Source organism: Nicotiana tabacum, chromosome 18, assembly GCF_000715075.1.
Source record: "Nicotiana tabacum cultivar K326 chromosome 18, ASM71507v2, whole genome shotgun sequence".
NCBI lineage: Eukaryota > Viridiplantae > Streptophyta > Magnoliopsida > Solanales > Solanaceae > Nicotiana > Nicotiana tabacum.
This window is the reverse complement of record NC_134097.1, coordinates 54,921,822-54,945,286: the sequence shown is the minus strand read 5'-3', so window position 1 is coordinate 54,945,286 and position 23,465 is coordinate 54,921,822. Positions and strand designations below refer to the sequence as shown.

At 38.5% G+C, this 23,465-nt stretch overlaps 1 protein-coding gene across 1 annotated transcript; it reads right to left on the bottom strand.

Annotated features, from left to right (window-relative positions):
* Positions 1 to 2,775: 2,775 nt before the first annotated feature.
* LOC107827825 (uncharacterized) lies at positions 2,776 to 6,283 on the bottom strand. The gene is made up of 2 exons (XM_016655032.2): positions 3,610 to 6,283; positions 2,776 to 3,394 (listed from the first exon to the last, which is right to left on the bottom strand). Exons 1-2 carry the CDS (start codon positions 6,080 to 6,082, stop codon positions 3,006 to 3,008), a joined length of 2,862 nt encoding a protein of 953 aa, XP_016510518.2. The 5' UTR covers positions 6,083 to 6,283; the 3' UTR covers positions 2,776 to 3,005.
* Between the last annotated feature and the right edge of the window lie 17,182 nt (positions 6,284 to 23,465).

The following is a 23,465-nucleotide window of genomic DNA, read 5'->3' as shown; positions in this document are numbered from 1 at the left end:
TCTAATATCTAATCGAAACTTTTCACAAGGCTCATAACATCACAACATCCAAAACCTAGAATTATCGATCAAGATCAATCTCTTAAGTTCCAAACCTTGTAACTTCCATAAACATGTCCGACATGTTTAGACATTCCGAATCATAATCAAACTTTGCACACAAGTTTTAAACCACTAAATGGACCTATTCCAAGTTCCAGAACGACAATCCGAATCTGATAAGTCAACTCTCGGTCAAACTTATTAATTCTCCAAACCTTCAAGTTGGCAACTTTCGGCAAATAGAGCCAAAATATTCTAGGAATCTTCAAATCTAAATCTGAACATATACCTAAGGCCAAAAATCATCATAGGAATTTAGTGGAACAATCTAATTGCCAATTTGAGACCATCTACTTAAAAGTGAAACCTTGATCAACTCTTAATAACTTAAGCTTCCAAAATGAGACTAAGTATCTCAAATTACTCTCAAACCTTTCCGAAACCAAGCTAACCAACTCCAGAAGTAGCAAAACCACAAACGCACATACAAGAATCATCAACTAGGGGAATGGGACTTAAATTCACACAACACGGGCAACCAGGTCGTCACATCCACTAACCGTAAAGCTTTATTTAATATCATGCTAGTATAGATTAAGCTTAAAAATCTTGCATTTGACCAATAGGCTCCATATTACCATTTTGCTCTTTTTGTTCAACTTGGTAGGTGTGAGGGGTGGACGTAGTTCATGGTTCGTCTGAACATATTAGCTTTGGCTCTCTCTCTTTCTTTATATATATTAAAAATTTATTTAAAAAGTACATATTATTGATTTTAAACCCATTAGATCAAATGAGTTGTGGCAAAAAACCAAACACGCAACAAGTTCAAATTATAAATCGGCTAGTTGGTGTCACCAATCTTGAGTTTAATCCATTATTACTTCTTTCTTTTTATTTGTTGTCTTTTCTTTATGGGTACCTCTTTTAGTATGTATTCAAGAAAAGAGGCGAATAATGCTCCCGCTTTTTATCTACTAGCAATCAATGGTATAATTGCTAACTCATGTGTCGTTCCGTTTTTTTTAAATGAATGGGAGCCTTGGCATAATTGGTAAAGTTGTTGCCATGTGACCAAGGTCACGGGTTCAAGCCGTGGAAATAGCCTCTTGCAAAAATGCAGGGTAAGGCTGCATATAGTAGACCCTTATGATCCGACCCTTCCCCGAACCCCGCACATAGCGGAAGCTTAGTGCACCGGGCTGCCCTTTTTTTTGATGGGGAATTAACCTGCTTTCTGTGGGTTCAGGCTATTACGTAGAGGTAGAACTTTTTACTATCTGCTAAGGTTCCGTGGCTAACCTGTCATTTTATGAGTGATGAAGAACTATTTCAATTGAAGAAATTATTGTAATGCTTTTCTTGTATTGGCCCTCTCATGCCAATTATAAATGTATTTTCTTCCACTGAACATTCATGCTTTTCATCACTCAAAGCATTTAAGCGGACCCCAGCTACCATTTAACCACCAGCTAAAGGAACTTATAAACGTGTTTTTGCTTTGCACATATTCTGGTTCTATGGAATTTAAACGTGCAGATGTTGATTATTGCGTTATTCTTGTCGTTTAATATGCTGATAGAAGATTGTTAACACCTGAAGTTTGTTACATTTATAGCTGAAACTTTGTTGTTTAAAATACGAGAGGATTATCTGAAATAGCTGACATCAGTATAAATCGTCTTTCGTTATTATTATTAATTATTAATAATAATGAAAGACGATTTATACTGATGTCAGCTATTTCAGGTAATCCTCTCATCAGTAAAGGTATTCAATAACTCTACCCATTCAATACTCTATCCATTCTACCCACACCGTTGATTTCCGTACCGTCTAATTATTGTGCTTCAGTTCATTTTGGGGGTTGTCAAAGTTATGACGGATAGATATACTTGTCAACCTTCTTCGGTATACCCACACAAAGTAACTAAGGACTCCAGAAAATCGTCATATTAGTTCTTTAATTGACCTGAAAAAATCCTCTAATGAGAGTATGAGACAAGCCAGCTCACAATGCGAATTGGAATTCCACTATCTATTTGTGATTGTTATACAGTTGAACTTTTACTATTCCTTGTTATATATATATAAAATTAAAAATATGAGGAAAAAATAATTGGGGGGGGGGGGGGGGAGTATAGAAAGCATAGGAACATATATGTAAGGGTTTTTTGAATTACTTGTAAATATTTTCCCTGGTATAAAAAAGTTTAATTACCAAAAAAAATGAGGAAAAATGCTATGTCACATTGAGAATTCTTTTAGGTGGAGAAAGAATAAAAGAATTTGCAAGTGGAAAGATTGGTGCAATACCATGCAAGTATAAACAAGTTTGATTCTTGATATATATTCCAAGAAACAGTAGAGCTCAACTAAGGAAAGAGTGGCAGAATGGATAAAAGGATGAATCTATATGCTTTGATGAATGATTTCCCCTTGCTAAAATGGAGCCATAGATGTCATCAATTCAATCAAGACCCTTTTTCTTCTTAATGGAAAATCATTCTCATATTCTAGAATTTGGAATCAGAAACCCACTTTCAAACATTAAAGAGGCCTTGGACATAAGACCTTACTTCCTCAGCTACATCTTTCCTTTTTTATTGAAAAACCTATTTTATTGCATCATCCTCATGAAGAAAGAAGAAGCAAGCAAATTAAATTTCTTAAAGGGTAAGATAATTATTTCCTTATGTGGGTCATTGGAAAATACATATATGCTATGTCTTGTCATAAAGCAGTTAATATATATATATGTATATATCCATTATAATGCTTACAACAGGCCAATAATAAAAAGCAAAAGACAATGAAAAGGCCAATATACATATGTGTAAAGAGAACCTATACGTTACTGCTACTTTTTGTTAGAAAAACAAAGAGGCTGGTTCTCTTAGACCAGGACAGTTAGCTATGTTCTATATTCCTGCTTTTGCTTAAACCAATCATAATTCCTAAAATCACATATTGGGTATGTCCTTTGTGACATTCTCTGTGTGTTTGTTCTTATTTGGCAACTTGCAACAATCGTATCTGCGAGGTTCTGCCTCAGTTAGCATTTGAACAACTTCATTCATGGTAGGACGAAAGGCTGGTGAAGTATACGTACAACCTATTGCAATCCGAAGCACCTTAATCATCTCTTCCTTGAATGGTCCTGAGATTTTTTTGTCTAAGACCTCAAATGCTCCTTCTTTGGTGTCCACCTTAGTTGAAACCCAGCAAACAATGTTCTTATTCTCCCCAAATTCTGGCTCAACTGGCTTCTTCCCTGTGATCAGTTCCATTAAAACAACTCCAAAACTATAGACATCACATTTTGTGGTCGCCTTGGAAGAATATGCGTATTCTGTTAATCACATTTACACAAAAGATAAGCATTAACCTAATATATATGAAAACTTATACAAATTCACAATCATTTCCAGTAAATAAATATGACTGGTGAAGTCTGAATTGTAAGTTTCCAATTTGATAGAAATCAAAATAATCTACCTAAAAGGCATTGACACTTGAAGTAACATTGTAGGAATTGAATTGAGATTTCTGAATTTAGGAAATTACCTGGAGCCAAGTAACCATATGTCCCTGCAATAACTGTGGTAGTACAATCTTTCCCTCCTTTGGCTTGCAAGACTTTTGCTATTCCAAAATCCGCGACCTTTGGCTGGTAATCAATGTCGAGGAGGATGTTGGTGGATTTGATGTCTCTGTGAATGATTGGTGGTAAAATATCATGGTGAAGATAGGCCAAACCTTGTGCTATCCCCAATGCAATCTGATGGCGAGTCGGCCAATCCAAAAGGACTTTTCCTCCATGAAGAGCATCCCCAAGGTTCCCATTTGGCATGTACTCATAAACCAACAAACTACAGTCCAAATTAGAGAAATAGCAGTATAACTTCACAATGTTGTTGTGCCTTATGTTACCAAGAGTTTCAACCTCTGTTTTAAGTTCCTTGTCCAAAAATAGTTTATTCTCTAAAAGAGAGTACTGTTTGTGTTTATGACTCCAGAGCTTCTTTACAGCAAGAACTCCTCCATTACTTAAGTCAATCTTATACACAGCTCCAGACCCTCCATATCCAACAATGTTTTTCTCAATCATGGCTTCAAATATTTCACGTTCATCAAAACTTAAGCGATGGAAACTCTTAACATCATACGTGAAAAATGACGATGACAAGGAATCCTCGTGTTCCATCGCCTTCCTTTTGTTACGAAGCCATCTCTTGAGAAACAACACGAGTCCAAGAATTACAATTCCCAAGGATATCCCGATAACCCAGAAAAGGTTTCTTTTCTTCCGGTCATAATTTTGTGGGCATAGAGGAAAATCTTTGCCAGATGAACTCAGAAAAGAGGGAACACAGAGTCTTTGATTGCCAGAAAAACTTTCCAGTACACCTCCCGTTATAAATAAGGGAGGTACAGGACCAGAAAGCAAATTGTTTGAGAAATTCATGGAATTTGGTAGCAGTGCACCGAGGCTTTCAGGAATTTTACCCGTCAAAAAATTGTTTGACAGGTCAAGATAATTGAGAGAGTTAAGTGAAGAAAGAGTCTCAGGAATGGAGGAAGTTAACTTATTACATTGTAAGATCAACAAATTGAGTCTTTTGAGGCTACCAATTTCTGGAGGAATGGGTCCAGACAAGAGGTTATTGCTGAGGTCAATCTTCACTAGATTGGTAGTTGTTAAAATTTCTGGAGGAAGTGTTCCAGAAAGCCTGTTACTCTGCATGAACAGCTCCGACAAGTTGAACGCCTTTCCAATGGTTGTGGGGATTGAACCAGTTAAATTGTTATAGCTCACGTCAATAATTGAAACATGTGGAAGAGCTAGAAGCATTTCTGGTAGTCTTCCCCGCAATAGATTGTAACTAACTCGGAATCGGATGAGAGTCTCACATTTTGCATAGCTTTCAGGCACTTCTCCTGAGAACATGTTTTGGAGTAAAAGAATGTACATCAACTTATCTCCGTGACACAGCTGAGCTGGTAATTCTCCAGATAATTCATTTTCTGACAAGTCCAATGCAAGCAAAGCTGATGAAACACCAAAATTATGTGGGATTTCTCCTGTCAGGAAATTATCATAAAGTGATAGGATGGTTAGGGTGGTCGAGTTTGCAAGGGAGGCTGGAAAATCTCCTGAAATAGTGTTGTTATATATCTGCAAAACTTGCAGCTTTGGTAGGCGGCATATAGATTCTGGAATTTTGCCTGTCAGTCTGTTGACTGACATATCCAAATCCACAAGTTCAGTCAGATTTCCGAGCTCCTCAGGTATTTCACCCTCAAGTTGGTTGTAGTAAAGTTCAAGCATTTTCAACTTCTTCAGCTGCCCCAGCTCTCTTGGAATCCGACCAGTTAAGCGATTCTCGCTCAATTCAAGATCTACAAGAGACGTCATATTTCCTATCGATGCTGGGATTGTTCCATGTATCTTGCAAGCAGTTAAGATCATCCACCGCAATTTAGTCAACCTTGAAATATCCTCTGGCAGTTTCCATGGAACGAAATCAGGATTTTCATTGAAATCCAGGAGCTCTAGACTGGTGAGATTGATAATTGACAAAGGAAATTCACCCGTGAAGTGGTTATATGAAAGGTTAAGCAACCTCAAAGACAGCAAAGGAGACAAGTCTGGCAATGGTCCTGTAAAGGATGTTGAAACCATATTCAGCTCCTCCAGGTGAGAGCAATTAGTAATATTGCTAGGGAAGGCACCTTGGAAGTTGTTATTACCAAGACGAAGAATTCGCAACTCTGGGAAAAAAGAGCACACATCATCAGGAAATAGGCCTGATAGCGACCATCCGAAAAGATCAATCTTGATAACATTGCCCTGATCATCACAACCAACGCCACTAAAGTTGCAAATAGGTTTTCCATCCCAATCAGACAAGGAGTTCCCTGTGACAGACTTCTTCAAAAGAGCAAAGAACTGAGACTGGTCATTTATAGTCCCTTGACAAAAGCTGCAAATGGCGAGGAAGAACACAAGAAGGATAATAACTTTCTGAGGAGCCATTAAAAATAGTTCCCAAGTGAATTATTTTATGTGGTGTTTATTTTTGTTATTGCAGATAAGATGGAGAGGACCAGAGGGAAATATATAAATGGGATGATTGATGGGATCATTTTGTACAGTAATAAGAAACCCTGAAGATGAAATAGGAGGTATGCTGATTTTGCAGATATAAGCTTTATGTTTATACCCCCACCAGCACTTTAAGAGAATAAGATCGATATAAAGCTTTTATGCTCAAGTGTGGTCTGAATAAACAGCATCTCATCTTTATTTTTGTGCATGTCTTTGTTGATCAAGACCTCTCAGCATGAATCAGAACATTTAAATTCTGATCTCAATGGTGCATGAATTATATTCGTGCATATAAAAAAGGTACTTATTAGATTAGATGGCAACTAGTATAATTTGTATTATATTTATCTTTTCGCCTTCCATCTAAGCATAATGTGTCTCAAATACACTCTTTATCTGCAAATGCTGCATGTTTGTATATTTATTTCCAAAATGATCAAACAGGGGCCCATACTCCATAATTCCATATCCATATAGTATTTGCTTAATAAGCATCAACTTTCCCAACTGGTGAGGTTTATGATATGGTGGGCGTTGCTTTTGTTATGCTAGTGCTTATTTTCTTTAATCAATTAAGGCGTCGAAACAAAAAGCCACTGACTCACTCTATTTTAGTAATGAACTTTGGTGTCATCCCAATAAGTTGGTTTTTTTTATAAGATGAGGCAGGATTAAAAGTATTGATTGAAAATGTCTCTTAAATAATTTTGTTAAGCATAACAAGGTTTTAAAGAGTCAATTAGGAATAAAAAATCCACATAATTTAAAATTCAAAAAGCATAAAATATCTCATCTAACTTAAAAAATCTGATAGAAATTAAAATTGAAATTCATCCTAGAATTAAACAACTTATTATGCTTAAAAAGTTACTGCAGTAACTGAAAGCAACTAAATTTCAACACTCCACCTTTGCTTCAGTTGCTACAATTTAAAAAGTTGCTCTTCCTCAATTTTTGCTTTTATTGTTTGTCCTTGAGTATTGTTTTGAGCATCGCTGAAATTTCACACTTTTGTAGTGTAGTTCTTTTTCTTCTTTTGTTCTTTCTTTTTCTTCTTATGGCTGTGCATAAAAAATACCCTTAGTGACATTGTATTATCCGATATCTCTTTTGAAAGTATTTGGTTCTCGACAATGATAGGATTTTCAGGGATTGGTCGTAAGGATTCTTCTTCCATTACAAGTAATATATAATTGTAAGTCCAGAAATCGTACCCACATAGGACTTGTGATTAACTATCAACTAAATTAAACCGAACAATTAATCTATTCAAGCGAATCCTAAAGTATGAATATTTAACTAAAATTAATCTAGAGTAACAAATTAAGAGATTAAAGAAAATAACGACAAGCTTAAAGACGAATGCAATGGGAGAATATATTCTAGAGCTATGGGTTAGCTAACAATCCCAGTGAGTTTTCTACCTAAATTGTCTAATTAATTTATCTAGTTTATTGATTGACGGGGTTAATATTTCTCGTAGCCTTCTCCCGAAGTACAACTCGCCTATTCAAGCTAACATAATGCCTATATTCCTATGGAATTAGGATTAACAAGAACACATTTATAATTCCCGTATAATAACCAAGAAAGACGATTAAGTATATTCCTATCCTAATCGCAAATCCTTTCCCGATACTCGAGTTCAAAATCTTGTTCTACTCAATCTTATATACAATATAGAATTCCCTCTCCTGAGTTCAATCCTAGATTCATAGATAGTATTCGATTAGTGATCAAGCAACCAAATAATTAAGCACAAGATTGAATAAATAAACCAACATCATAAAATAATAAGAACTATTAAATCTTCAAACTACAACGTTCATATAGCACCCCACAACTCTAGATCTAATATAAAATTAAGAAATGAGAAGAAAAAACTAGTTAGAAGCATCCTCCAAGCGTGGTGTGTTCTCCTTAGATCTAAAGTATGTCCATAGTTCCGAAAACAATATTTTTCCATATATTTATACCAAGTAGGGTCAGGCCTAGACGAAATCTCCCTTTTCTAGCCGAAATAGGAAAACTTTGAAACATAGTGCTTTCCATACGTCGCACTGTGCGTCGCCTAGTGTGTCGCACTAATGCTTTTTCCTGTCATACCACAAAAAATCCAGTATCTGAACTTTGAAAATTTTTGACAAAAATTTGCACAAATGAGTCGCACAATGCCTCGCACTAGTGCATGTAACGACCCGGCCGGTCGTTTTGAGAGTTGTAGCCCTGTTTTACTATTTACTGCTCCTTTTATGTTCTACATCTATTTTATGACTTATCGGGTTAGTGGGTTCGGGTCCTGAGAGATTTCAGAGTGAATTGAGACACTTAGTCTCTTAATTGAAAGCTTAAGTTAGAAAGTTGACCGGATATTGACTTATGTATAAACAACCTCATATTTGAATTTTGATGGTTCCGTTAGCTCCGTTAGGTGATACTGGATTTAGGAGCTCATCCAGATTGTGATTTGGGGGTCCGTAGTAGAATTAGGCTTGAAATGGCCAAAGTTAGAATTTTGAAAAGTTTGACTAGGAGTGAATTTTTTGATATCAGGGTCAGATTGGATTTCCGGAAGTTGGAGTAGGTTTGTGGTGTCATTTACGGCTTGTGTGAAAATTTTGAGGCCATTCGAACTTGATTTGATAAGTTTCTACGCCGTTTGTAGAATTTTGAAATTTCGAAGTTTATTAGGCTTGAATACGTAGGTAGTTCTTGTTTTTGATGTTGCTTGAGGTGATTTGAGGGTTTGACTAAATTCGTGCTGGGATATAAGACTTGTTGGTATGTTTAGTTGGGGTCTCAGGGGCCTCAGGTTGATTTCAGGTGGTTAAATAAACTTGGACTGAATTAGAAGTGCACCTGAAGGTTTTCCACTGGTGGTGTAATCGCATATGAGGAGTGGGAACCCGTGGTTTTGGAGTGAACTATGCATTAAAAAGTTAAAGAAAAATGTTCGCAGAAGAATACATTTCTGCGGCTCGTTATGTGGCTGCATAATCACTCTGTGGACCGCATATTAGCCGCAGAGTGAGGCAGAAAACATGGCCAATTTTGAGGCCAGTTATGCTGCCAATTATGCGATCGCATAATCTCTTTACGGGTCGCATATTGATCGCATAATTTTTCTTGGGCTTTTGCGATGGGAGGTTTTGCAGTACATTAGCGACCGTAGAACAGGTATGCAGACAGCATACTGGTCGCAGACTGGGCAGAAAACTCAAGTCCTTGAGGGTTATTTTTGCGATCACTTTACGAGCCGCATAACCATTATGCGGTCGCATATTCGACCGCAGATCCGTGTTGGGGCTCCAAATTTCTAAATTTTAAACCCTATCCCATGTCATTATAACTTATGCAATGGCTCATTTTACGCTTATTTCCTGGTGCTTCTAGAGTGAGAAAGAGGGTCTAAGAGGGAGGAATGTCCTTAATCAAAATTGCTCCACAAATTATTGTTTAAATCTTGAAGAATTGTGAAGTGAAGTTCCTCAAGTCTTCTCCTTAAAGGTAAGAATCTATGCCCAGTTCATAATTTCGAAATTCTTCTACAAAAGGGTAATTACCAAGATAGTTCATAGGCTTGGGGTTTATTTGTTTTGCATGCATGGGAGATAAAGGAACCTAGGATGAATGTGAGCTAAAAATGGTAAAGGATGGGGTATGGGTTAATTAAATCTTTGTCCAAAAAGACCATAAAAATATATTGCACACCTAGTGCTTGATAATGCGCACAAACGGGCTAAAGTATCGATCATCCTTCTAACTATTGGATAAATTTGTGACATTTCCTAAATATATTGAAGGTGCTAAGGGTCTCGGGATTTATTGTAAAACGTAAGAAAAGGCTCTATTGAGGTATGTATGGCTAAATCTCCCCCCCCCTTCTTAGAAATTAAACCCTCATGGTGTCCATACAATTGATGTAAGTCCCATCCTTGATTGATGTAGAAGATGGTATTCCATAGTGTTTGTGTTGTAAGAATCTATGTGCAAAAATGTATTTGAATGCTCCCATTATGCTATCTTGTCACTTGATGATGTGTTAAAGACTTGGAGTATGTGTTAAATTATCAAAGTATGTGAAAGCCTCTATATGTCCATGATTCATAAATTTTAGTGTATGTACTTAATAACTTGAATTGAAAACTTGGTGGCGAAATTGATAATAATGTGTTATATGGGAATAGAACTCGAATTATGAAATGCAGCCATGTGCCAAGTGTGATATAACAATTGTGGACACTAGTGCCGAAGAAACTGAAATATGTGAGGGAAATATGTAATGAGATGATTGATGGAAAATGGAAATATCTTGAGTGAGACAGCCTAGCCGATCGGGTCGTCATCGGACACCATACCGCACACATGGTAGTATTGTGCTAGAAATTGAACCGGAATTAAAACGGGAATTGAGATTGTGGAAGAATGTCTCCAAGGAGATGACCTAGCCGATCGGGTCGTTATCGGACTCCGTATAAAAGTACGGTGGTATTGTGAATAATGAGGTGGCAATGCAAATAATGGCCCAAGTTAGATCTATAGAAATATTACTTGAACACTTATGTGATCCTTTATTTGATGTTGTGGTGTTATCTACAGTTTTTCATTAATTTTTGATTACTTCTTCTTGTATTATTGATTTTTCTAAGGAGACGGTGTTTAAGTTATGCATAGTAGTACTATTCGACAGTACTAACGTCCCTTTTGTCGAGGGCACTACATCTTAAATGGATGTAGGTGGTTCTATAGCAGACAGCGCCAATCGCAGATAATGGCGTATCCTCCTCTCATCAGTCTTGGTGAGCCCTCTTTATTCCTGGGGTCATGTACTATATCTTCTGTTATAATTTACCATGTTTTGAGGTATAGCCGGGGCCTTGTTGTCGGCAAAATCATAACTATATTTTGTATCTTTAGAGCCTCCATAGACGTCTGTGTGGGTTGTGTATGGGTGTTGGATGGGTCACTAGACTGTGTTGTATTTTAAACTCTTGTCCTACTAAATTATAAACTGTATGTAATTTTGGGAATTTAACTATGGTGTCACGTATATAATGTAAAATAAACTAGTAATGTTTATATATACGATCTCTTTCCTGTTTAACAAATGGTAACGCGTTCCATTTTGGATCATGAATGAGTTGGTTAGGAAAGGTCTAATAGGCTTGCTCGGCTGGGTTCACTCGGTTGAGTGCCGGCCGCGCTCCCTGAGAATGGGGCATGACAAACTGTCACTCATAATTACGCTCTAGGCCTCACTCAATCATTAATCTCTCCGTTCTCACTTACAGGCTCACAATGTTATGTAAACTAGCCCGAAACAATAATATGATGTATCAATAAATAAAAACTGAGATTGAGACATGATATGAAATGAATAAATTTGACTGAGTACGAAATATCAATGAAATCAGTAAGGTGAAAGCAAGGAACGACCACTATGGGTACCAACAGTATCGACATAAAGCCTAAACATGATATCTAGCATGATTAATAGCTCACTCACTTTATCATATGATCAAAACACGGATATCAACAAGATAGAGTCACAATACAGTGCCATGGAATCAACCAGGTTATAATTCTCACGGTGCACGCCCGCATGCCCGTCATTTGGCACGTGCATCACCTCAATACCAATCACATAACACATACTTCAGAGTTTCGAACCCTTTGAACCAAGTTTGAAAGTGTTACTTACCTTAATCCGAGCAAAACTCTACTCCAAAATACCTTTGCCTCTCAAATTGGTCTCCAAACGCCCCAAGCATAGCCACAAGTAGTAAAATACAATCAATATAGGCTAAAAAGATCAATTCCACAAGAAAAGTACCAAATTATAGCCAAAAATCCAAAATCAGCTCAAACCCGGCCCCCGGGCTCAGGTCTCAAAATCTGACGAAAGTCACAAAACCCCAAAGCCCATTAATTCACGAGTCTAACCATACCAAAGTTATCAAAATCCGACACCAAATGGTCATTCAAATCCCCAAAACTTACTCTCCAAATTCCTAGTATCAAACCCGCCCTCCCCCCCAAATTTCACCTCAACACCACATAATCTAGGTGGGAAAAACAATGGAGAAACAAGATTTATCATAAAAAAAGAAGTACAAGAAGCTTATAGCAATAATCCCCTTGAAAATCCTCTCCAAAATCACCTAAGTCCGAGTCTAAAATGTGAAATAAGATTAAAATCGTGAACCCTTATTTTTAAACATTCTACACAGGCTTTTCGCACCTGCGGACTCTTATCCGCACCTACGGAACCGCTTATGCGGAAACCACTTAAGTCACTGGGCTCGCACCTGCGGAGGTGCTTCTGCGGTACCTTTGTCCACTTTTGCGGAAATAGCCAAACCTTCAAACTTCGCATCTGTGGAGCCCTTCTTGCATCTACGGGCTCGCAGATGCGCATTCTCCTTTGCACCTATATCTTCCCCAGACCAGCCCCAGCGGCTCTGCATCTGCGACAACCCTGCCACACCTGCGGTATCACACTTGTGGATAATACCTTCGCATGTGCGATTACACCAGTAACAAACCAACTTCAGCAATTTCACCAACTCAAAACCAATTCCGTTAACCACCTGAAATCAACTCGAGGCCCCCAAGACCTTAACCAAACATACCAACAAGTCTTATAACCTAATACAAACTTAGTCGAATCCTCAAATCACCTCAAACAAAATCAACGAATTACACAAGGATTCAAGCCTAAATCCTAATGAACTTAAAAGTTTCAAAATTCTACAAACGATATCAAAACCTATCAAATCATGTCCGATTGAGCTTAAAATTTTCACACAAGTCATATATGATACCATGAACCTAATCCAATTTCCAAAAATCCAATCCGACCCCGATATAAAAAAAATCCACCTCGGTCAAACTTTCCAAAATTCCAATTTTCGCCAATTCAAGCCTAATTCTACTACGAACCTCCAAAACACAATTCAGACGCGCTCCTAAGTCCAAAATCACCTAACGGAGCTAAGGAAACCATCAAAATTCAAATTCGAGGTCGTTTACATATAAGTCAATATCCGGTAAACTTTTCCAATTTAAACATTCAATTAAGATACTATGTATCTCAATTCACTATGAAATCTCTTCGGACCCGAACCAACCAATCCGGTAAGTCATATAATAGTTGTAGAACACAAAATGAGCAGTAAATGGGGGAACGGGGCTACAACTCTCAAAACGACCAGCCGAGTTGTTACATTTTAATTGGTTGTAATGTAGGCTGCGAGACATTTTGTAATGTAGGCTGCGAGATGGTTGGATACATTTTGATATAAGAATGACTACACCTCCTTAAGCACTTTAATACATACACTTTAACATTTAAAACCTCACACTTATGTCAAATAATAACTCTACATTCACATTAATGTATATTAACTCCATACTTCTTTAAGTACAATTACATCAAGACTTACCACTATCAATATTAATTAATTAGTTAATTATCCCATTAACCAATAATTAACCAATTACCCAATTATCTATATAATTAAGAATCATCTCAAATTACTTATAATACTACTCACTTTAAACATACCTTATATACCTTACTATCATGGCCATATGGTACCTTGTATGGTACTACATCATAAATACCGGTATTTTAGCTCGGGCCTTATTTTATCCCCAAATTGCCAAACTTCGACGAAGCTCATTTTCTTCGAATTGCTTACCCTCTTACCTTTACGAATTAACTTATCACTTGTTCGAAATAGCGTAATACTTATAATCCCAAAATAAATCTCATTCGCGAACTTACGTCGATTAACTTATGACGAAACCTTAATGTACGAAAATGCAGAATGTAACATCTCATTTCTGAACTTATATCAATTTACTTATGGCGTACTTCCATGTACAAAAACATGGGGGTGTAACCGTTTATGCCTTTAGTGAGATCTTACAAGTTTTACATGCCTTTGATGTCTTACAGTTTTACATGCCTTTGAGGTCTTATAGTTTTGGATACTTGGTACAAGTATTTTTCATGCCTTGTTTGAGGTCTTACAGATATTTTTGTTGCCTTACGTATGTCTTACAAAACTGAGGCTACCCGCATGTGGCCTTACGACCTCGGGTTTTGATAAGTCAATGGAGGTGGAGTTTGACGGCAGTCCCCGAGTCGTCGAGTGTTTCTTGACTCGGGAGCCATTACTTGTAAACTTGGTATTGCCTCATTGAGGGATTACGATTTTGGCGGTTTCGACCCTGAGATCATGCTATTTTTGAGATTTTGGTGTCAGTCTCTGAGTGTTCGGGACACCTTCGATTTTAGAGATGTTTTATGATCTTGATGTTGCCTTATTGAGGGCTTATGATAGTTTCAACCCGGGGGTCATTCAGGTGTCGAATTGTTGATGCCAGTCTCCGAGTGTTCGAGACATTTTTCACAGAGGAGTCCTTTTCGCTAAAACGTCGAGTTTCTTTTGAAGCATGAAATGCTTTGATGAAAAGTGTTCTTCGATTACTTGGTACAAGTATACATATTTTTGCCATTAAAAGCTTGGTTGCTCTATATGGGCACGATTCGTTCAACCATTTGGCCCGGTACATTACTTTTCCCAATCGAGGTCCCATTTGGGGTATCTAGGCTCTCCCTAGTAGGTGACCTTCTGGGGGGATTCCCCCCAGTATTCGAGGTTGATTGCAAAAGAAATCTTGAATACTTGTTAAGTCTCCCTAGGTGCCGTATGGCCGTTGCCTCATTAAAACCTTGCTGGTAAAACCCTTCTAGGGACAAAATCCGGTCGAAGGAAAATAGTGCATCACATGCTCGAGGGTGTTTTCAGAATTTTCAATTGGATGCCCTAGCAATAATATCGTTTTAGCATTGATATGTTCCAGTTGCTTGGAAGTTGTTCGCCCTCCATGGTACTAAGCTTGTAAGACCCTTTGCCGACTACTCCGAGGACGCGGTACGGTCCTTCCCAATTTTGGCCTAGCTTTTCTTCATTAGGGTTTCGGGGTGTTAAGGGTGAATTTTCTTAGAACCAAGTCCCCAACTCCAAAATATCGGAGGTTTGTTCTCCTGTTATAATATCTTTCGATCCTTTGCTTTTGGGCGGCCATCCGGACCAGCGAGGCTTCTCATTTTTCATCTAGTAGTTCGAGGGTCGTTGTCATGGCCTCGTTGTTCGAGCTCTCAGTGGTGTGTTGGAATCTGGCGCTCAGCTTCTCGACCTCCACTGGTATCAAAGCCTCGATGCCGTACACTAGAGAGAAAGGTGTTTCCCCAGTGCTTGATTTTGAAGTTGTTCGGTATGCCCACAACACTTCGGGCAACATTTCTCTCCACTTTCCCTTGGCGCTTTCCAGATTCTTTTTTAAGTTTTGGATGATGGTTTTATTTATGGACTCGGCATGGTCGTTTGCACATGGTTGGGAAGGCGTCGATAGGATTCTCTTGATTTTGTTATACTCAAAGAATTGTGTTACCTTTCTCCCAATGAACTACCTCCCGTTATCACATGTTATCTCGGAAGGAATCCCGAATCGGCACATAATGTGGTCCCAGATGAAGTAAATGACTTCTTTCTCTCTTACCTTCTCAAAGCTTGCGCTTCCACCCATTTTGAGAAATAGTCAATCATAAATAAAATGAATTTAGCTTTACCTGGTGCCGTCGGCAGGGTCCCGTCGATGTCCATCCCCTATTTCATGAATGGCCATGGAGATAAGACCGAATGTAGTTGTTCGCCGGGTTGGTGAATTATAGGGGCAAATCTCTGGCATTTATTGCATTTTAAGACGAATTCCTTGGTATCTTTTTCCATGTTGTCCCAGTAGTAGCCTGCCTTAATTATTTTTCGGACCAAGGAATCAGCGTCGGAGTGATTTTCGCAAGTACCCATGTGAATTTCTCGGAGTACATAATCTGTATCCTCTGGCCCCAGACATACTGCTAGGGGGCCATCGAATGTTTTTCTGTATAGAGTCTTGTTTTCATCAAGCGAGAACCGGGTTGCTTTGGTTCGCAGGGCCCTCGATTCCTTTGGATCCGCAGGCAATTTTCTATCTTTCAGATCATTAATATATTTATTTCTCTAGTCCCATGTTAGGCTGGTGGAAGTAATCTCTGCATGACCTTTCTTGATCACTGATTTAGATAACTGAATAACAGCCCCAGGGAGTAGGTCATCTTCTTCAACAAATGATCCTAGGTTTGTGAGGGCATCGGCCTCGCTATTCTGCTCTCGAGGTGCATGGACTAAAGTCTATTCTTTGAAGCGACATAATGCGACTTGGAGTTTGTCCAAATACCTCTACATCATGTCTTCTCGAACCTCGTAGCTCCCATTCACCTGGTTCACTACCAGAAGTGAGTTGCATTTTGCTTCGATGGTCTCAGCTCCCAAGCTTTTGGCCAGTTCTATACCTGCAATCATAGCCTTGTACTCAGCTTCATTGTTAGTCAATTCTGCAGTTTCTATAGATTGTCTGATCACGCCGCCCGTAGGTGGCTTTAGGACTATACCGAGTCCATAACCTCTCACGTTTGTAGCGCCACCAGTGAACAGGGTCCATACCCCATAAGACGTTCCTGATTTCAGTAAAAGTTCCTTTTCTACCTCGGGCACGAGGGAGGGCGAGAAATCAGCCATGAAGTCCGCCAGAATCTGGGACTTGATGGCCATTCGAGGTTGATACTCGATATCATACCCCCCGAGTTCGATGGCCCATTTGGTCAATCGATTCGATAGTTCGGGTTTGTGCAATATGCTCTTGAGGGGGTATGTCGTTAGAATGCAAATATGGTGGCATTGAAAATAGGGTTTCAATTTTTGCGATGCGCTTATTAATGCAAGAGATAATTTTTCAAGGTGCGGGTACCTAATTTCAGTATCCTCTAGGGTCCGGCTTACATAATAAATAGGGAATTGCGTACCTTGCTCTTCTCGAACTAGCACGCCGCTTACCGCTATCTCGGTTATAGCCAAGTATAGATATAGTGTTTCATCCTCCTTTGGCATGTGGAGAAGAGGTGGGCTAGTCAGATACCGCTTTATCTCTTCTAAGATGCGTTGGCATTCTACAGTCCACTCCGAAGGCACATTTCTCGGGGTTGAGCTTCATGTTGTATCTTCTAAGGATGTCGAATGATTCCTACAAATGAGTTAAATGGTCCTCTGTGTGCAGGGACTTAACTAGCACATCGTCAATATAAACTTCCATGGATTTACCTACTTGATTCTCAAACATTTTATTAACTAGACACTGGTATGTAGCCCCTACATTTTTAGTCCGGAGGGCATTACATTATAACAATAGGTACCATACTTTGTGATGAACGAACTCTTCTCCCTATCTTCGGGGTTCATCTGAATTTGATTGTACCCTGAGTAGGCATCGAGAAAGGGGAGGGTCTCGTGGCTAGCCGTATAATCGATCAGACGATTAATGTCAAGCAATGGGAATGTGTTATGCCCCGCAATAATTATGTCGATATTACGTCCTACAATATTATATTACGATGATGTTATGCTTTGCAGTATTAAATTACGATGATGTTGCACCCTGTAGTATTGTACATTGAATTTATCGTTGTCACGAACCCGGTTCACCCTTCGTGAACCATCATGATGGCACCTAGTCTCTATGACTAGGTAAGACTAAAATGCGGAAGATAAACCAAATTTGCGGAAGAAAACAATTTAAAACAGGGATAGAGTAATAAAACAACGTTTAAAAGTGCCACTCGGCATACACAATATTAACTCTTAAAACCAATACATTTTTCCCAAAACCCAAAAAACCCATGAATCACAAGCTATGAATATAATAAAAATGCTCTAACTCCGGAATGTCTACATTAGCAGAAGAAAATAGAAGGGCTATCACTACAAGATAGAATGGAAAGGGACTCATCGGTCTGTGGACACAGTAGATATACCTCGAAGTCTCTGGAGCAGTCGCCTCGCCTCAAGGGTGATAAGACTGAGTCAAAGTACATGGAATTGCACATGAAAAACATGTACAAAAGGGCATGGGTACACAACATCGGTACTCATTAAGTGCCAAGCCTAACCTCGGTCGGGTAGTGACGATGAAGATTAGGGCCCTACTGAGGTTAAATAAAATATAAAGTTCGACAGTGTAGAACAGAACATTATAAATAAGTACAACAGTAAAAGTAACACAAGATATAAATGGCAACAACAACTATTGCTTAAACAAAGTAAACACAGAAAGAAATACGGCTCAACACCAAAATAACAATCGGGGATCTCCCAGGATACCGTCCTGTAGTCCCAAATATACATATCGAGTGGATCTCCCGGGATCCCGTCCCGTAGTCCAACTCATAGTCCTGTAAATACCCAGTATTGGGGGAATCTATCGGGTTCAGTCACATAGTTCCATATAACTATGTAAGAGGATCTACCAGAATCCCACATCCGTAGTCCTAAATAAACAAACAAGGGGGATCTATCGGAATCCCACATCCGTAGTCCCAAATATAAATACACAGTAGTAACAGGAAAATATTCAGAAATATCAAATTTCATATTAAGGCAAACAAGTAATGCTAGCCTAGCATGCTGTACAGAATTCAGGTAAAGCAGTTTGAGGAATTAAAGCAATTAAATCACTTAGACATGCTTTCCTAAGCTAACAACATGCTAAAAGTGCAAGTAATATAAAAAAGAAAGGAAAACATACTAGTAATTACTTAATGAAAACTGGATTTTCAACAATTAGCACAAGTACGCACTCGTCACCTTACGTACAAGGCATTTCAATTAACAATAATACCAAATCCTAAGGGGAAGGTCCCGCACACAAGGTTAGGCAAGCCACTTACCTCGAACCATCTCAAAATCAACTCAAAACCACGTTGTTGCCACGAGTACTCGACTCCAAATGGCTCAAATCTATTCAATTCAATTTCATAATGTAAATAACACTTCAAGTAACAGATTCTACAAAGAAATTCTAAGCTAATACGCGAAATTAGGTAAAATGACCAAAACGCCCCTCGGGCCCATATCTCAGAATCAGGTAAAATTTATATTTCCAGAATCCTCACACTATCACGAGTCCAGTCATACCAAAAGTACCAAAATCAAATCTCAAATGATCCCTCCAATCATCACTCAAAGGTTTCTAATTAATCAAGCCCTAACCACCAAATTTATCACTAATTTTCCTTAAATTTTTATGTTTATAATGATAAAAGTCACCTTAATAATGAGTTTAGGTTCCAAGAATCTTACCTCCTTGCAGTTCCCTTGAATCCCCTCTAAAAAACCTCCCCAAAAGCTCACTTCCCGGATGAAAATGGTGAAAGAATAGCTCAAATTTTCAAAGGCAACTATTTATATGTTCTGCCCAGCAATCCCGCATCTGTGGTCCACCCATCGCATCTGCAATACTGCTTCTACGGTTCTCACTTAAAGTTCCATCTCCGCACATGTGACCCAGGTGTCGCATCTGCGGTCCCGCAAGTGTGGTAATCCTATTGCTTCTGCGGTCCCTGCTCAAATTCCTCCTAGCCGCTTCTGCAGCTCAACTCCGCATCTGCGGCCTACCAACCGCAGGTGCGGTTATGATAGCAGCCCAAAGACTTCAGTTGTAATTTCCAACTTTCCAACTTCCTGTTAACCACCCGAAATCATCCCGAGGCCCCCGGGACCTCAACCAAAAGCACAAACAAGTCCAATACCCCTGTCCAAACTTATACCAATTCTTAAAACACCTAAAATAACATCGAAACAATGAATCAACCACGAATTCAAGCCTAAGAACTCCAAAAATCTAATACGCTTTTGATCAAAAAGTCTATCAAACCTCATCCGAATGACCTGAAATTTTGCATACATGTCACATTCAACACTACGGAGCTCCTCCAATTTCCGGAATTCCATTCCGACACTCGGATAAAAATCTCACTTTCGAACTGGAAACTTTAAAATTCGAACTTTAGGCATTTCAAGCCTTATCTATGGGCCTCCAAAACACAATTCGAACACGCCCCTAAGCCCGATATCACCCAACAGAGCAAACAGAACAATCAGAATTCCATTCCAAGGCCATCTTCACACTGTTCTGACTACAGTCTAATTTCCAACACTTAAGCTCTTATTTAGGGACTAAATGTCCCGAAACTCAAAACCGAACATCCCGACAAATTAAAATAGCAGAAATAAACACAGGGAAAGTAGTTAATAGGGGATCGGGGCTTTAATTCTTAAGACGACCAGTTGGCTCGTCACAATCGTAAGGTAATAGACATCAATCCAAAGAAAGGATTATTTGGAAATTATGAGCATTATGCTATTTCAAACAAGTGATAAGTAAATTTGTGAAGGTGAGAGGAGAAGCATGTCAAAGATAACGAATTTTTGTCCACGTTTGGTATGTTGGGATACAATACGGCCCAAGCTAAAATACCTGATAATTATGGACTAGTACCATACAAGGTACCACATGGCCATGATAGTAAGGTGCATAAGGTATGTGAAAAGTGAGTAAAATTTTAAGTAAGTGGAGATAATTGTTATAATTTGTCCCAACGTGTTATGCTAATTCAAAAAATAAAGCCAGGTACAATCTTTCTCAAGAATATTATACGGATTTTTCCTTACATTAATCCACCGTTACGTGTTTCCGCAAAAGAGAATCGGCTAAGATATGTTAAGGCTATCCCTTCTTTCTTTTTGGCATGATCCAAATAATAATAAACACTTTGAAAGATGGATCTTTTTTGGATCATGAATGTCTGTGAGGATTGCCAAAGTGAATAATTATTTATGTTTATTATTCTATCATCTGTTCATGGGTCTCAAAAATACGTAAGTTGGTAAAATTTATTTCATGATATTAATCAGAGACATAATAGTTTTATGACGTACCGAGAGATTTTATTAACGTATTTCATATGCATTCCATGCATTTATACATGCACGTTGATCCATGACCAGATGACGTTATATATGCGTATATATATGTATATGTATGTGGGAAAAGTTTATGGCGTTATATACATACCACCACCTGATCAGCTGGTATACGATGATGATGTTGCCCACAATGGCTGAAATGATATGATGGCATTATATACGCATATATATATATATATATATATATATATATGGGATATGGGAAAAGGTTACGACGGTATATACGCACCACCACCTGATCAGCTGGTATATGTTGATGATTTTCCCACAGTGGCCGAGATGATATGATGGGATTCCCTCCGAGGCGGATGATGTTATGAAACATGTACCTATGCACGACATGACATTCATACGCTTATGCATGGCACTATAAGTATTTCATGATATACAAAGTTTTCCGGACTTACAGGTTGAGTTAATTACTCTATATTTCTTCCATTTCTTTATGTACTTATTTATGTGCCTTACATACTCGGTACATTATTCGTACTAACATCCCTTTTGCCTGGGGACGCTGCATTTCATGCCCGCAGGTCTCGATAGACAGGTTGAGAGCCCTTCAAGTAGGCTATCAGCTCAGCGAAAGATGTTGGTGCGCTCCATTTGCTTCGGAGGACCTTTATGAAACTTATGTATTCTTAGAGGCTTGTAGACAGATGTCATGTACGTAAACGATTATATGGCCTTGTCGGCCCATGTTCACTACACGAGTTGTTATCTTGGTCTTATAGGCATGTACTTCATATATATAAGTCTATATTCCCACATGCTTTACTCCGGTTCATTTACCTATGATAGAATGATATGAAAGATATGTTACGTTGGTACTCAGTCGAGTAAGGTACCGGGTGCCCGTCACGGCCCATCGGTTTGGGTCATGATAAAAGTAGTATCAAAGTAGTTTTGTCCTAGGAAGTCTACAAGTCGTGTCTAGTAGAGTCTTGTTTATGGGTGTGTCGTGCACCACACTTATAAGCAGGAGGCTACAGGGCATTTAGGACTGTCACTCTTTCTTCTTACTCTAGATCGTGTGGTAGATCTCGGTTGTAAGAACTCAATTTCCTAAATTCTATATTATTCATAATACGACGATGCCTACATCTATAAAGATGTTTGGTAAGGGATAGAATGTGGTTGTGGGAGAATTGAGTCAGAGGAACTCGATTTTACATCGTGCTTATGATGTATGTAAGGTCTCCAGCAGAACATGAGGACACTAAGACGTGCAAGTTTCTTGATAAGGATACCTAAGTCAAGAATGTCTATCCACTCTTACGGTAAGGAATAAAAGAATCGGAAGGTAGATACAAGTTTCAATAAATAAAAGAAGCAAGGTGAAGAAGCGTACGAGGTACCTAATTAGTAGAGATGAACATTACCTGCAATATAGGAAGAGAGATATAAGCATTTTGAGTTACCTTCAACAAAAACAGAGGTATCTATAATTGGCCACACCGATATAAGTTATGCTCTATGGGAGCTATCAAATATGGTTTAAGAAAAGGACATAATATCACGATCCGACTGGGGTTAGAGTGAGCCAAAATGGTAAATGAATTGTTTGCATTAGTTGACATTTCCTAAGGATAGAGCAAATATGCTAATAGATCTCATTATGAGACACCTAGATGATGCACCCTAAAATACTATAGCAAGATATGAGCACTACAAAGATAGGCACTGAAATCCTGAAACGGATAAATATTACCTTAGTGTGACTGTTATCCCTAGTAGAGCGAGGACATTAAGTAATAGGAAGAGCTGATGAATGATGCAAGGAGACCTAAAAGCGAAAGACTGCCATGTTGAAGTTTCCACAAGAAAGGGATAAGCAGAAATATTAGCAGAGTAACGAGAAGAGAGATAAGGAAAAATTATGAGTGAGATGTGATACATGGATGAAAACGGCAGGTCAAAGATGACAATATTACAGAGTCTATAGTCAAGTGAAGGAAGAGACGAAAGGTGATTGGCCTTAAGACAACAAAAGAGTATATGCCATACAGTCACAACCTCATTTCGAGAAATAAGTTTGCAACTTTAACGTGATCAACAGAAGGAGAAGTTAGACTCTAGAGTAATAGAAATCAGTATGGACTAGTGAACAAGATAAACTAAAAATGAATGAGGGACTGAGTGATTTGATAATAGTCAGCATCATGAGAATTTTAGATTTCTGTTCTGGTGATAATAGAATGAACAATTGAATACGATTCATGTGAAACTCAGAGAATGGTCATTCAAGAAGACGCTTCCCTAAAGCAAGCAATACGAGCAAAGTTAAGCTTAAGGGATTGTATGTGTCAGTTGCACTAAGTGTTGCCATTGCGAGTAAGGGTATTTGTTATCCTTGATACAGAAGGATTGCCACAAGGTGAGTT

Bases quoted from the DNA above. Each gene is read 5' to 3' on its own strand.
- LOC107827825 (XM_016655032.2), bottom strand. From the start codon at position 6,082: ATGGCTCCTCAGAAAGTTATTATCCTTCTTGTGTTCTTCCTCGCCATT. The intron at 3,395-3,609 runs GTAATTTCCTAA...TGTGATTAACAG, and splicing joins ATATGGTTACTTGGCTCCAG to AATACGCATATTCTTCCAAG.